Source organism: Heptranchias perlo, chromosome 12 (genome assembly GCF_035084215.1).
Source record: "Heptranchias perlo isolate sHepPer1 chromosome 12, sHepPer1.hap1, whole genome shotgun sequence".
Taxonomy (NCBI): domain Eukaryota; kingdom Metazoa; phylum Chordata; class Chondrichthyes; order Hexanchiformes; family Hexanchidae; genus Heptranchias; species Heptranchias perlo.
Window position 1 is genome coordinate 57,990,192 of NC_090336.1, and position 14,374 is coordinate 58,004,565.

Below are 14,374 nucleotides of genomic sequence, written 5' to 3' on the forward strand. Positions count from 1 at the left end.
ATCATCCAAATGAATTGTCTTTTGTGTATATCAATATCTTTATTAAGGTTTTTATTTGATAAGGCCTCAATCTCGCCCAAAAAGCTGGGTTTGCAGTTGATTTGTTATTACAGAGCTGTGATTCTGTCACCTGAACATAGATCCTGCAGTCTGAGCATGATGCACAATTTACCACAGTGTAACAGTAGCATTTAGTTAGCCCTACTTCAGCCTCTAACAATATGCTTTTGGTTATTTTTCAAAATAATTTGAAGGCAAATTTCAAATATTTATTCAGGTAAAGTTTATATTGAGCGTTTTTTTTTAAACAGAAAGACTACGTGATTGATGGAGAGAAATTAAAAGATCCATTTCAAATATGACAGATTGCACTGACATACCTGTCGTAGCTGTTGTTTATGTTCAAACTATAGAAATGCAAGTCTTTCTTTCTTTCTTAATAAACATTCTGTTAACTTCAAAAGCGTATCATATCATAGTATCATCGTAGGTACAACACAGGAGGAGGACATTTGGCCCATCGTGCTTGTGCCGGCTCTTTGAAAGAGCTATCCAATTAGTCCCACTCCCCTGCTCTTTCCCCACAGTCCTGTAAATGTTTTCCCTTCCAGTATTTATCTAATTCTCCTTTGAAAGTTATTATTGAATCTGCTTCCACCGCCCTTTCAGGCAGTGCATTCCAGATCATAACAACTTGCTGCGTAAAAAAATGTTTCCTCATGTCGCCTCTGGCTCTTTTGCCGATCATCTTAAATCTGTGTCCTCTGGTTACCAACCCTTCTGCCACTGGAAATAGTGTCTCCTTATTTACTCAATCAAAACCATTCATGATTTTGAACACCTCCAGCAAATCTCCCCTTAACCTACTCTGTTCTAAGAAGAACAACCCCAGCTTCTCCAGTCTCTCCATGTAAATGAAGTCCCACATCCCTAGTACCATTCTAGTAAATCTCTCCTGCATCCTCTCTAAGATCTTGACATCCTTCCCAAAGTGTGGTGCCCAGAAATGAACACAATATTCCAGCTGAGGTCTAACCAGTGTTTTATAAAGGTTTAGCATAACTTCCTTGCCTTTGTACCCCATGCCTCTATTAATAAAGCCCAGGATCCCATATGTTTTTTGAACAGCCTTCTCAACTTGTCCTGCCACCTTCAAAGATTTGTGTACATACACCCCAAGGTTTCTCTGTTCTTGGACTCACTTTAAAACTATATCTTTTAGTTTATATTTCCTCTCCTCATTCTTCCTACGAAAATGAATCACTTCACACTTCTCCACATTAAATTTCATCTGCCATGTGTCTGCCCATTTCACCAGTCTATCTAATACCTCATAAGGTCTGTTACTATCCTTCACATTGTTTACTACATTTCTGAGTTTCGTGTCATCTGCAAACTTTGAAATTATACCCTCTATACTCAAGTCCAGGTCATTAATATATATCAAAAAGAGCAGTGGTCCTAATACTAACCCCTGGGGTACACCATTATATACTTCCCTCCAGTCTGAAAAACAACCATTCACCACTACTCTCTGCTTTCTGTCCCTTAGACAATTTTGTATCCACGTTGCCACTGTCCCTTTAATTCCATGAGCCTTAATTTTGAAGCTGTGAGACAGGCAGAGACATAGACAGAGGAACATAGATAGAAACAGATGGTGCCTTCCCTTATCCTAATTTGAGTCTCAAAAAAATGTACTGAATTTTAAAAGCTTCTTGTGCAAACAGAAAGGACCTGATTATCATCACTTGTGTTTTGTTTATAATTAGAAAAAGTAAGGATTCTAATTAGTGACAGCTATGAAAGGGACAGACAGAAAAAATACATAGGGACAGAGAGTTGGACAGAGACACAGAGAGAGACACACACACATAGAGACAGGCAGATAGAGAGAAACAAATACAAAAATGTCAATGCAAACATGTGCTGTTTGCGGAGATCTCTTAGAAAATTACAAATCAGTGCTGACAGATGCCTCCCTCTCTTCCTACTGCTGTCAGGCCCATGCCCTCCCCCTCCCCTCACTACTGAAAGACACCAGGAATTGACCAATGAGTCAAACCAAACATTCCATCCCCAGTTCTGTCAAACCTCAGGTTCCCGCTCTCTACACTGCCAAACTCCAACACTGCACTGTTAATTTATTCAGCAGCCCTGTCATGCCTAACATGGCACAAATGCCTCCTATTGAAGCATTCCTGTTGCTATTTTCTGACTCACCATGATCAATGCCACAGATCTGCTAGTGTTACAAAAAAGAAAGAAATGCAGCCATTTCCTGCTGTTTTACTAACTTTGAGAAGGAACCAGGGATTTGCAAACAGCTACCAGTTCCAGAGAAACAATCATTCTCTAGTTCATCTACAGCAGTTAGACATTGTGGCCTTAAAGGGACACAGCTCCACCTTAGCAACAGAATAATACATGATGTGTCACATAATCTAATACTCCTGTCCTTATAAACAACGCATCCTCCAATTTACCATGAGCAATGCCACAAGAGATCCATTAGTATTAAAGATATATATTTAGATAAAGATGGATGGATATTTTTCTGAAATTCCAATTAATAACTTGATGGTGTTTGATCAATATAGTCATTACTGGCTGCTAATTTAATTACAATTCCAATAAAACGATAATTTCAGACTGGTTGGAAATCCACAGCATTAAACGCATAACCTAATCAGACACTTTGTGCAATACTGAGGGAGTGCTTTTGCACCCATCTGCTTGTTCAGTTGAATGTAGAAGATCCCATGCCACTATTCCGAGAAGAACAGATGCCTTGGCCAACATTTATCCCTCAACCACCACCTCTAAAACAGATTATCTGATCATCCATCTCCTGGGACATTGCAATGAGCAAATTGGCTGCCTGGCAACAGTAAACTGCACTTCAAAAATAATTAATTGGTTGTGAAGTGCTTTGGGGCGTTCTGAGGATGCGAAGGGTGTTATATAAATGCAAGTTGTTCTTCCATTCACATCCCTCCAAACTAATAAGATGTTATAATAATCTACATCTTTCAAGTGGTTAATCTACATTTTGATGGCTCCATCCTTCTATTCACCCCGCTGCTGTGCCCAGCTGATTTTCAAAATCGATTTGAGATAGTTGGAGTGCGCTGCTCCCAGCCTTTTCATATCCTCTTGGCTGCAATGTCAAGTATGGAATTCTTGTGTCCATCTCCACTACCAAGCACTATTGAACCTAAAGCTAAAAGTTGTATTGGGAAATCACGTGAAATTCCCAAACATTTTTGTCAAATAAAAATATTTGCATCAGTTGCTGAATCACTTGCGTTCAATGTAAACAGTGTGGCGCGCTTAATAGAAGAGTGAGCAGAGACTCTAGTGCTGTACTGAGGGGGTACTGCACTGTCGGAGGTGCCGTCTTTCCGATGAGACGTTTAAATGGAGGCCCCTTCTGCCTTCTCAGGTGGACGTAAAAGATCCCATGGCACTATTTCGAAGAAAACCAGGGGAGTTCTCCAGTGCAACTCCTGGCCAATATTTATCACTCAACCAACATCATTAAAACAGATTATCCGGTCCTTGTCACATTGCTGTTTGTGGGAACTTGCTGTGCACAAATGGTCTGCTGCGTTTCCTACATTACAACAGTGAATACACTAAAAAAAATAAAGCGTTTTGGGATGAACTGAGGTGGCGAAAGGCGCTATATAAACGCAAGTCTTTCTTTTCATTGACTGAAGTGATGTGGAGATCACGTGCACCCTGCCCTCTGAGGCTGAGCTTCCCGAAGCAGCGATGGAACGTGGAATCCCATTGGATCGCCGGTCGCTAAGCGACCGAGGAATTGACACATCGAATGGAACGTTACCCGGAAATGCAGCGTGCGCGAGGCCGGCGAGCCTGCTGTATCTGTTCCGCTGGGATAGTTGCAGCTGTCGGGTATTTCCTCAGTGTTCATTGTTTGCCTTTTGTTTCTTGCATTGGTAAATTTTATTTTAATTCTTCTTCTTTAACACTTGTTTTATTCTTGCATGCAATTGTGTCTTTAATCACATTCATTTCTGTTGCACACCATGAACAGGACTCCGTTGAAACGATCGAATATCCTCAAAATGGCGTTGTCCAACTTGGAGCTGGGCAAATCCGAATCTTTCATAACGAAGGCGATAAAAATCGCCTGTGTGGTGATTCTGTACTGGTTCATATCGATCACTATGGTCTTCTTAAACAAGTACCTTTTGGACAGCCCCGATCTCAGGTTGGACGCGCCGTTGTTTGTTACTTTCTTCCAGTGTGTTGTCACAGTCCTACTCTGTTGTCTATTGAATCTACTGGCTGTCCTGTGCCCCAACGTGGTTGTATTTCCATCAATTGGGTTCGACCCGAAGATTTCCAGGGAGGTTCTTCCTTTATCCATAGTTTTTATCGGAATGATCACTTTTAACAATTTGTGCCTCAAGTACGTTGGGGTGGCGTTCTACAACATTGGGCGTTCCCTGACTACTGTCTTCAACGTCCTGCTGTCCTATGTGATACTGAAACAGACCACTTCGTTCAATGCCATATTGTGTTGTGGTATCATTATAGGTAATGAAGACTGTTTTACTGTCAGCTTTGTGGTAATGTGTTTTTCACTGTGCATGTAGTGATTGCATAATTTGCACAGGTGCACAGAGGATAATTTTTACGTGTACATTTAATAATTGCTTTCATCATTTTGGTATGTGATGTAAACAAACAACAACTTGCATTTATATAGTGCCTTTAACTTAGTAAAACGTCCCTAGGCGCTTCATAGGAGTGTAATCAGACAAATTGACACGAGCCAAAGAAGGAGACATTAGGACAGATGACCAAATGATTAGTCAAAGAGGTAGGTTTTAAGCAGAGTATTAAAGGTGGAGAGGTGAAGAAGTTTAGGAGGGAATTGCAGAGCTTAGGGCCTAAACGGCTGAAAGCGCAGCCATCAGTGTGGGGATGCACAAAAGGCCAGCACAGGAGTTGCACCGAAATCTTGGGAGGGTTGTAGGGCTAGAGGAGGTTAGAGATAGGGAGGGGTGGGGCCATGAAGAGATTTGAAAACAGGGATGACAATTTTAAAATTGAGGCGTTGCTAGACCGGGAGCCTATGTAGGTCAGTGAGCACAGGGATGATGGGTGACGGGATTTGGTGCGAGTTAGGATATGGGCAGCAGAGTTTTGGCTGAGCTCAAGTTTATGGAGAGTGGAACATGGGAAGCCGGCCAGGTGAGCATTGGAGTGGTCGAGTCTGGAGGTAACAAAAGCATAGATGAGGATATCAGCAACAGATGAGCGGAGGCAGGGGCAGAGACGGGCGAGATCACGGAGGTGGAAATAGGCAGTTTGTGATGGAGAGAATATGGGGTCGGAAACTCAACTCAGGGTCAAATAGGATGGCAAAGTTGCGAACAATCTGGTTCAGCCTGAGGCCGTGGTCAGGGAGGGGGATGGAATCAGCGGCTAGGGGCCAAAGACAATGGCTTTGGTCTTCCCAATGTTTAGACAAGCAGCCTCATGTCACAGAGGCAGTGGAGGGGTAGAGCTGGGTACCATCAGTGTATATGTGGAACCTGCTGTTGTTTTTTCTGATGATATTGCTGAGAGGCAGCATGTAGATGACAAATAGGAGGGGACCAAGGAGGGACTCCAGAGGTAACAGTGCAGGGGTGGGAAGAGAAGCTATTGCAGCAGATTCTCTAGCTACAACTGGATAGGTAAGAGTGGAACCAAGTGAGGGCAGTCCAAAGAAAGTAATATTCTAGTGAGAAAAATTGGGACTTTTTCATCCATGAATGACCTCAGACTGGTTCTACAACTTTACGCTATACTTATTTGTATATAGAAATTGTGTGTGTTTTAACAAATAGGGTGAATGACAGTTGTAAATAGCATGAATTTTACCACTCCTAGCGCTTTTTCTCTTTTACTGAGGTACCATTGAATATGCAGTGGTCACTGGGCATTAATGAACCCAGAGGAGGAAACCTTAGCCTGAGGACCTCCGAATCATCAGGCCTGAGCAGTTGTAGAACATGTTACAAGCTAAATAACAATGTGTGTTTTATGGTTATCTTTTGCAAACAACAGAACTTAAAAGTAAATATGGGTATGATTTAATGCTCTCCACATTTAGCTGCAAGACTAAATATCTCAAACTTTTTGAACGTAATGTAAAAGTTGGTCAAACTATCAGCTTTGCTCAGTGGCTGGAGTTTCACCTGTGTCCGATGGTTGTGATCTTACTGCAGGACTTCAGCACATAATCTACAATGACTTGTAAGTATAGTATTGAGAGAGGGCTGTATTGTTGAAAGAGATGTGAAATCAAGGCCCATCTACTTGCTCAGTGGATGTGAAAGGTCCCATGACACTATTCAAAGATATGGGCGTTCTCCCAGTGTTCTGGTCAACATTAATCCCTCAGCCAATACCAACCAAACACAATAACTGGTCAATTATCTCATTGCTGTTTGTGGAATATGGCAAATTTACCACATTTACCTACAAAACAACAGTAGCTCCACTACTAAAGTAATTTATTGGCTGTGTAGCCAATGTGTATTGGGGATGTGAAAGGTGCTATATAAATGTAAGTTCTTTCTTTCTATCACAGCATTTATTATATTAAAAAAAACATATATGAACAAAGGCGAGAAAACCTAACTTCATCCTCATATGTTAATATCATTTGGAAGTCCTAAGCTATCAATGCAGATTAACGATCTGACAAAGTAGTATTGTGTCTTAACAATTAACAGGAGCCCATTGCCAAAAAGTGGAGGTTACTGGATGCACTACTGTCCAATCACTCTCTCGCCAATAGATCTTTGGAGGTAAACCAGATAGCAGCACCAGCATTGCATTTAAAAGCCGTACAATTTTGGGAGAAATATGGGTCATTTCTACATTATATTTGGTATCACGGCTCTGTATTCAGTCTTGTATCTCCCTATTTCTGTAACCTCTTCCAGCCCTGCAACCCTCCGAGAACTCTGCGCTCTTCCAATTCTGGCCTCCTGCGCATCCCCGATTTCCTTCACTCCACTGTTGTTAGGTGAGGCTATTAAGGGATATGTAACCAAGGCGGGTAAATGGAGTTAAGATACAGATCAGCCTTGATCTAATTGTATGGCAAAACAGGCTCAAGGAGCTGAATGGCCTACTCCTGTTCCTAAGTCTTGTGTAGTAAACATTCAGTTTGTTATAAATGGCACTGCTCCAAGCAGCCTTGGAGCTCCTACTGTGGTCTTTTTTTCTCAAAACTTGGGTCATTTCACTAAAGGACAAATTTAATTTGCCGATTTGGTAGATGTAAGAGCAGCTGCAGCCACTAATGTGGAGAGTTTTAAACCCCTGTCTTAGAATTGAAGAATAAATACTATACTCAGATTTTAGAAATGAAATTTAATGTAGAGCTATGTGAGATGATACATTTTGTGAGGAAGAATGAGGAGAGGAAATATGCACTAAATGATAAAACTTTAAAAGGAGTCGAAGAGCAGAGACATTTAGCAATTTTAGGTACACAAATCTTTAAAAGTGGAAAGACAAGTTGATAAAGCTGTTTTTAAAAATAAAAAATTGTATGGGATTCTAAGTTTGATAAATAGAGACATTCCGTAACAAAAGCAAAGAGTTAATATAAGAAACCTATACCAATAAACGGTTAGGTTGCAGTGAGAATATTGTGTCCCGTTTTGGGTGCCCTAATTTAGAAAATGTGTCAAAGCTATTGAGAGGATACAGAAGAGATTTACTATGATGATGCTAGAAATGAGAGACATTAGTTATGAGGAGAAACTGAGGCTGTTTTCCCCAGAACAAAGAATCATAGAATGATACAGCACAGAATGAGGCCATTCGGCCTTTCATGCCTGTGCCGGCTCTTTGAAAGAGCTATCCAATTAGTCCCACTCCCCTGTTCTTTCCCCATAGCCCTGCAAATTTTTCCCCATCAAGTATTTATCCAATTCCCTTTTGAAAGTTACTATTGAATCTGTTTCCACTACCCTTTCAGGCAGTGCATTCCAGATCGTAATAACTATCTGCGTTTTTTAAAAAAATGTCCTCATCTCCCCTCTGGTTCTTTTGCCAATTACTTTAAATCCATGTCCTTTGGTTACCGACCCTTCTGCCACTGGAAACAGTTTCTTCTTATTTACTCTATCAAAACCCTTCATGATTTTGAAAAAAAATCTCCCCTTAACCTTTTCTGCTCGAAGGAGAACAACCCCAGTTTATCTAGTCCCTCCACGTAACTGAAGTCCCTCATCCCTGGTACCATTCTAGTAAATCCCCTCTGTACCCTCTAAGGCCTTGACATCCTTCCTAAAGAATTGATCGTAATACACCAGCTAGGGTCTAACCAGTGCTTTATAAAGGTTTCTCTATTCCCTTTAAATTGTACCATTTAGCTTATATTGCCTCTCCTTATTCTTCCTACCAAAATATATCACTTCACACTTCTCTGCGTTAAATTTCATCTGCCATGTGTCTGCCTATTTGACAGGTCTGTCTATGTCCTCCTGAAGTCTGTTACTAACCTCCTCACTTACTACATTTGAGTTTTGTGTCGTCTGCAAACTTTGAAATTATGTCATTAATATATATCAAACAGCAGTGGTCCAAACACCAACCCTTGGCGAACATCACTGCATACTTCCCTCCAATCTTAAAAAAAACATTCACCTCTGTTATCTGTCCCTCAGCCAATTTCGTATCCACACAGCCACTGTCTATTAATCCCATGGGCTTTAATTTTGCTTACAAGTCTATTATGTGGTGCTTTATCAAATGCCTTTTGAAATATACACATCAACGGCACTACCCTCATCAACCCTCTCCGTTACTTCATCAAAGAACACAATTAAGTTAGTCAAACACAATTTGCCTTTAACAAATCCGTGCTGGCTTTCATTTATTAACCCATACTTTTCCAAGTGGCAATTAATTTTGTCCCGGATTATTGTCAGTAAAAGTTTCCCCAGCACCAATATTAAGCTGACTGGCTTGTAGTTGCCGAGTTTATCCCTCTCCCCGTTTTTGAACAGGGGTGTAACACTTGCAATTCTCCAGTCCTCTGGCACCACTCCATATATCTAAGGAGGATTGGAAGACTGGGGCCAGAGCCTCTGCAATTTCCACCCATACTTCTCTCAGCAATCTAGGATGCATCCCATCTGGACCAGGTGACTTTTTTACTTTGAACGCTGCCAACCTCCTCTTCATCTATTTTTATCCTATCCAATTTCTCGACCACCTCCTCCTTTTACTGTGACATTGGCAGCATCCTCTTCTTTAGTGAAGACAGATGCAAAGTACTCATTTCGTACCTCAGCCATGCCCTCTCCCAATCAGACCGGGTGACTTTTTTACTTCAAAAGAAGGCTCAGAAAAGACCTGATAGAGATGTCCAAAATTATGAGGCGTTTTGATGAATTAAACCAAGAAAATTACTTCACTGGTGGGTGAGTCAACATTGGATTTCAGTGAGCAGTTAAAGAATTACTTGGAACTCTTGGGACTGTAAGGGTTAAACAAGCATAAATACTTACATACGAAATGTCAGCCCTTCTTTTCCTGTGAGTTGTGTCAGACCAGTTGCCAGCCATTACTTTTGTCAGTAGAATCATAGAATGGTTACAGCACAGAAGGACGCTATTCGGCCCATCGAGCCCATGCAGGCTCTTTGTAAGAGCAATCCAGTTAGTCCCATTCCCCCGCTCTTTCCCCATAGCCCTGCAATTTTTTTCCCTTCCAGTATTTATCCAATTGAAAGCCACAATTGAATCTGCTTCCACCACTTTGTTAGGTAGTGTATTCTAGATGATAACTACTCGCTGTGTTTAAAAAAAAAAATGTTTTTCTTCATGTCGCCTTTTGGTTCTTTTGCCAATCACCTTAAATCTGTATCCTCTGGTTCTCAACCCTTCTGCCAATGGGAACAGCTTCTCTTTATTGACTTTATTTAAACCCTTCATGATTTTGAACACTTCTATCAAATCTCCTCTTAACCTTCTCTGCTCTAAGGAGAACAACCCCAGCTTCTCCAGTCTATCCCTGGAACCATTCTAGTAAACCTTTTCTGCACCCTCTCTAAGGCCTGTGCATCCTTCCTAAAGTATGGTGCCCAGAATTGGACACAATACTCCAGTTGTGGCCAAACCAGTGTTTTATAAAGGTTCAAAATAACTTAGTTGCTTTTGTACCCTATGCCTCTATTTATAAAGCCCAGGATCCCGTATGCTTTTTTTAACTGCTTCCTCAACCTGTCCTGCCACCTTCAAAGATTTGTGCACATATACTCCCAAGTCCCTTTGTTCCTGCACCCCCTTTAGAATTGTACCATTTAGTTTATATTGCCTCTCCTCATTCTTCCTGCCAAAATGTTTCACTTTGCACTTCTCTGCATTAAATTTCATCTGCCATTCCACCAGCCTGTCCTCTTGTAGTCTATTACTGTCCTTCTCACTGTTTACTACACTTCCAAATTTTGTGTCATCTGCAAATTTTGAAATTTTGCCCTGTACACCCAAGTCCAAGTCATTAATATATATCAAAAAAAGCAGTGGTCCTAGTACCGACCCCTGGGGAACACCACTGCTATACCTTCCTCCACTACTACTCTGTTTCCTGTCACTTAGCCAATTTTGTATCCATGCTGCTGCTGCCCCTTTTATTCCATGGGCTTCAATTTTGCTGACAAGCCTATTATGAGGCACTTTATCAAATGCCTTTTGAAAGTCCATATGCACAATTAACTAATATAAACTAACTGCCGGGAATCCAAGTCAAAGCTTGAAGGACTGTGACTTGCTGAAGAATCCATTATTGTGTTAACTACACCATTTTTTAAAAAAGACAAATGGGCAGGAGCTTGCAGATAAAATAACGGCGCCTGAGCGACGCGCATTGTTATTAAGGTGCAAATCGGCCAGCAACTTGCGGCGAGGAAGAGATACCCCATGAATTGCGAACACGTTGCTGGCCGATTTGCCATTAGCTTCGCGAAAACGGCATCAGCCCCTTAACCCGCCCTGTGATTTTCATGAAGTTGCTGCATTTGCACATTAATTGCCCATTAAACTCATCACAAAAAGTTAAGTCTAGTAATTAATAGTGTAAGTACCCTTTTTAACGACATGATAATTGTTAATGACTGCCAATACACCTCGCTGGCTCAAAGTGACAAATTAAAAGTGTGGAGTCTCATTCCGTCAGGTAGTGAATTGTTGTAGATTTTAAAAATGTCAATTTAAAAAAATATATATTTTTACTTTTCCTTTCTCTCTCAATCAAATCTTTCCTTCCCTCTCTTTATTTCTCTTTCTGTACCTGATTTGACTCTAATTCACTCTCCTCCTCAGTCCTTCCTCTGTTTCTTTCTCAATCCTTAAATTTCATTGGTGAAGGAGATACACTGTTGGTCCCGTTGTTCACTGAGGTCCCAGATATCCCCATAGCAGCTCGCACTTCCAGCAACTTACAGGGCACAAAAAAATTTGAGCTGAAGGGTGCAGGAAAAAGTCGATGCCTCGCTCCAGTATATTCCGGCCCAATTTTAGCAGTTTTAAATAATAGAAGGATGCTTCCTGAATATTAATAATACGCTTTTTTTAAAAAAATGTAGAATTTCCTGCCCTTGTTTATGGTTTCTGTCATTTCTTTCTCACAGGTGGTTTTTGCCTGGGATTAAATCAGGAAGATGCAGCGGGCAGTCTGTCCTGGACTGGTGTAATGTTTGGTGTGTTTGCCAGTTCGTGTGTATCCCTGAATGCCATATACACAAAGAAGGTTCTTCCCGCTGTTGACGGCAGCATTTGGAGATTAACCTACTACAACAACGTCAACGCTTGCATACTGTTTATTCCATTAATTGTATTGACTGGGGAACTGAAAACGCTGTATTACTTTGACAAGCTGAGCAGCAGTAGTTTTTGGGGTATGATGACCTTGGGAGGTGTGTTTGGGTTTGCTATTGGGTACGTTACGGGGCTACAGATCAAATACACCAGCCCCTTGACCCACAATGTCTCCGGTACTGCCAAAGCATGTGCACAGACTATTCTGGCAGTGTTTTACTACGAAGAGGTCAAGACCTTTCTCTGGTGGACAAGCAACCTGCTGGTCCTCTTCGGCTCCTTCGCATACACCTGGGTGAAGGGACTAGAGATGAAGAAAGTGCAAGACGAGACGCATAACAAAAACCGCGAGAAGAACGAAGCCGGTGTCTAAAAAGGGTATTCGGTTAGACTTAACGTACAGTGGAAGCTTGATTGCCTGGTTTCGTTGGAGAATGGAAATTGGCAAACAACTGAGGTTTCACAACAACACTCCCTCCTCTTCCCGCCGGCAAGATCGGCTGGTGCTGGCACGGTTGATCTATTAGCTGATCTGCCCGGGTCCACCTTCCCCAGGACCCCCCCCCCCCCCTAATGAGCTCTCTCCACCAACTACAGAGGTAAACATTAAAGGCATAAGCTCACTCCCAGCGACCTTCTTCAGCAGCCACCGTAGTGCCAGTATGAACAGAGCTGCCGACTGTAAAGGGAATGGAAAGCTGGTCTATTTAAGGGCTGCTGAGTGGTCCCTGACTATTGTCACCCGGCAACTGGATTTGCTGGCAGATTGCACTCCTGTTATCCAAGTTCTGGATTGTCCATGAAAAACCTTGTTGTTCATTGAGATTGTACTGTACATTAAATAGAGAAACTCCAGAGAATACTTTATTTCATATAAACTATTGTCCATCTGCTATAACTTGAGGATTGGTCTAAAGCACTTGTTTCTGAAATTGATCAGCCTTTTATTATTATTATTACCACTCTTCCCAAAGAATCTCTTGTGAAAGCTGTGATTGCGTTTGCCCCATTCCTTGCTTATGTACACCTAGAATCACTGTTTCATGTATTTGGAAGAGGTGCAGTATGATCAAAGGGATTTTTTTTTGCTTGAGGTGTTCTCATTGCTATGACAGTGTCGCAAATAACAAAGATTATCTTAATTCCTACAGGATAAAGGAGACCTGTAAGGTTCTGTTGCGAGTTTTGCCTGAAGTAATTTGATTGTATAAATTATTTTTATATTTTCACTGAAAGGGAAAACACATTACAGCTGGGTTGAAAAATACTGTTTCATTGTTGCGGTTTTCTATATGTACTGTGCAACGGATCTAAGCCGTCAATTAAAGTATGTCGGAAACATCTTTGACACTCCGAAAATAAAATCTTTTTACCACAATTTTTCATACTCTTTTTGGTTTAAAAGTTAATTTCGACTGTATAACAAAGGATGTGTTTGCAGTTAAGTTAAATATTAATAGAGTATATAATTTTACTGTGTTTAATATGTCCTGCTGTCAGCTTTCGTATGCAAGCACAGAGCGATGTTGGGAAACTCTCGAATACATTAAGGAGGCAGACTTGTTTAACGTTCTTGCAGGTGTGTTGTCACAAAAACAGGATCAAACAATAAAGGCTACCGGATGTGAAAGGAAACACCTTAGCTTTGTAAATCAAATTAAATGTTTACTGTATAGCTCACTCCGCTATAGTGTCTCATTATGTAACAGCGCTGTTATGTTCAGTGTTTGTAACACGGGTATTAGAGACTGAATGCTTCATCTGAGGCTGGAGTTTGAACTGTAGTTTCTGCCTTTACACCACATGTGATAGATTTTGACTTTGAAGTCAATACACTAATTGCACAATGTAAATAAAAATCGGGAGATGTAAAACGGGATTGTCGATTCGCTATCACCCGTTTCACATTATTGCAAAGTCAAAATGTATCTCTATAGGTTTGATTCAAAAGTTGTGCTATAGGCTCAGCTGTAAAGAAATGTGCTGTAAACTTCAAACCAGGAAAATATCAAGATACCTTCTATGCAAAGTTGGGAGTTCCGTGGTGGTGATGGGGTTTAAATAGTACTGTGTAATATTAGAAATGTGACCAAGGTGTTACCCTCATTCATCAAAACAGCAGACAGGTATTTCGTACAAACATATTAACACATTCATTACTGAGAGTAATCTGACAATGAGATGGAGGATTTTAAGATCTAAAGGAAGAAAGAACTTGCATTTATATAGCACCTTTCCCAACTTCATGACATCTCAAAGTGCTTTACAGCCAATGAAGTACTTTTGAAGTGTAGTCACTATTGTAATGTAGGACCCAATAATGACCAGATAATCTTTTTTTAGTGATGTTGGGTTGAGGGATAAATATTGGTCAGGACACCGGGGAGAACTCCCCTGCCCTTCTTCAAATATTGTCAAGGAATCTTTTACATCCACCTGAGAGGGCAGAGGGGCCTTGGTTTACAAACAAACATAAGTGATGGACAGGAAAAGACCAGCTCGTCCATCAA

At 41.0% G+C, this 14,374-nt stretch overlaps 1 protein-coding gene across 2 annotated transcripts; it reads left to right on the plus strand.

Moving 5' to 3' along the window:
* The first annotated feature begins 3,880 nt into the window (after window positions 1–3,880).
* On the plus strand, window positions 3,881–13,242 carry slc35c1 (solute carrier family 35 member C1). 2 transcript variants are annotated; one of them, XM_067993553.1, is made up of 3 exons: window positions 3,881–3,965; window positions 4,064–4,569; window positions 11,678–13,242. In XM_067993553.1, exons 2-3 carry the CDS (start codon window positions 4,095–4,097, stop codon window positions 12,235–12,237), a joined length of 1,035 nt encoding a protein of 344 aa, XP_067849654.1. In that variant the 5' UTR covers window positions 3,881–3,965; window positions 4,064–4,094; the 3' UTR covers window positions 12,238–13,242. The 2 variants fall into 2 exon arrangements, with proteins under 2 accessions (XP_067849654.1, XP_067849653.1); XM_067993552.1 differs by lacking the exon at window positions 3,881–3,965 and having other exon boundaries at window positions 4,056–4,569.
* Window positions 13,243–14,374: the final 1,132 nt, after the last annotated feature.

Coding starts and splice junctions, on each gene's coding strand:
- slc35c1 (XM_067993552.1), top strand. CDS start 4,056: ATGAACAGGACTCCGTTGAAACGATCGAATATCCTCAAAATGGCGTTG. Junction 4,570..11,677: donor GTGTTGTGGTATCATTATAG/GTAATGAAGACT, acceptor TCTTTCTCACAG/GTGGTTTTTGCCTGGGATTA.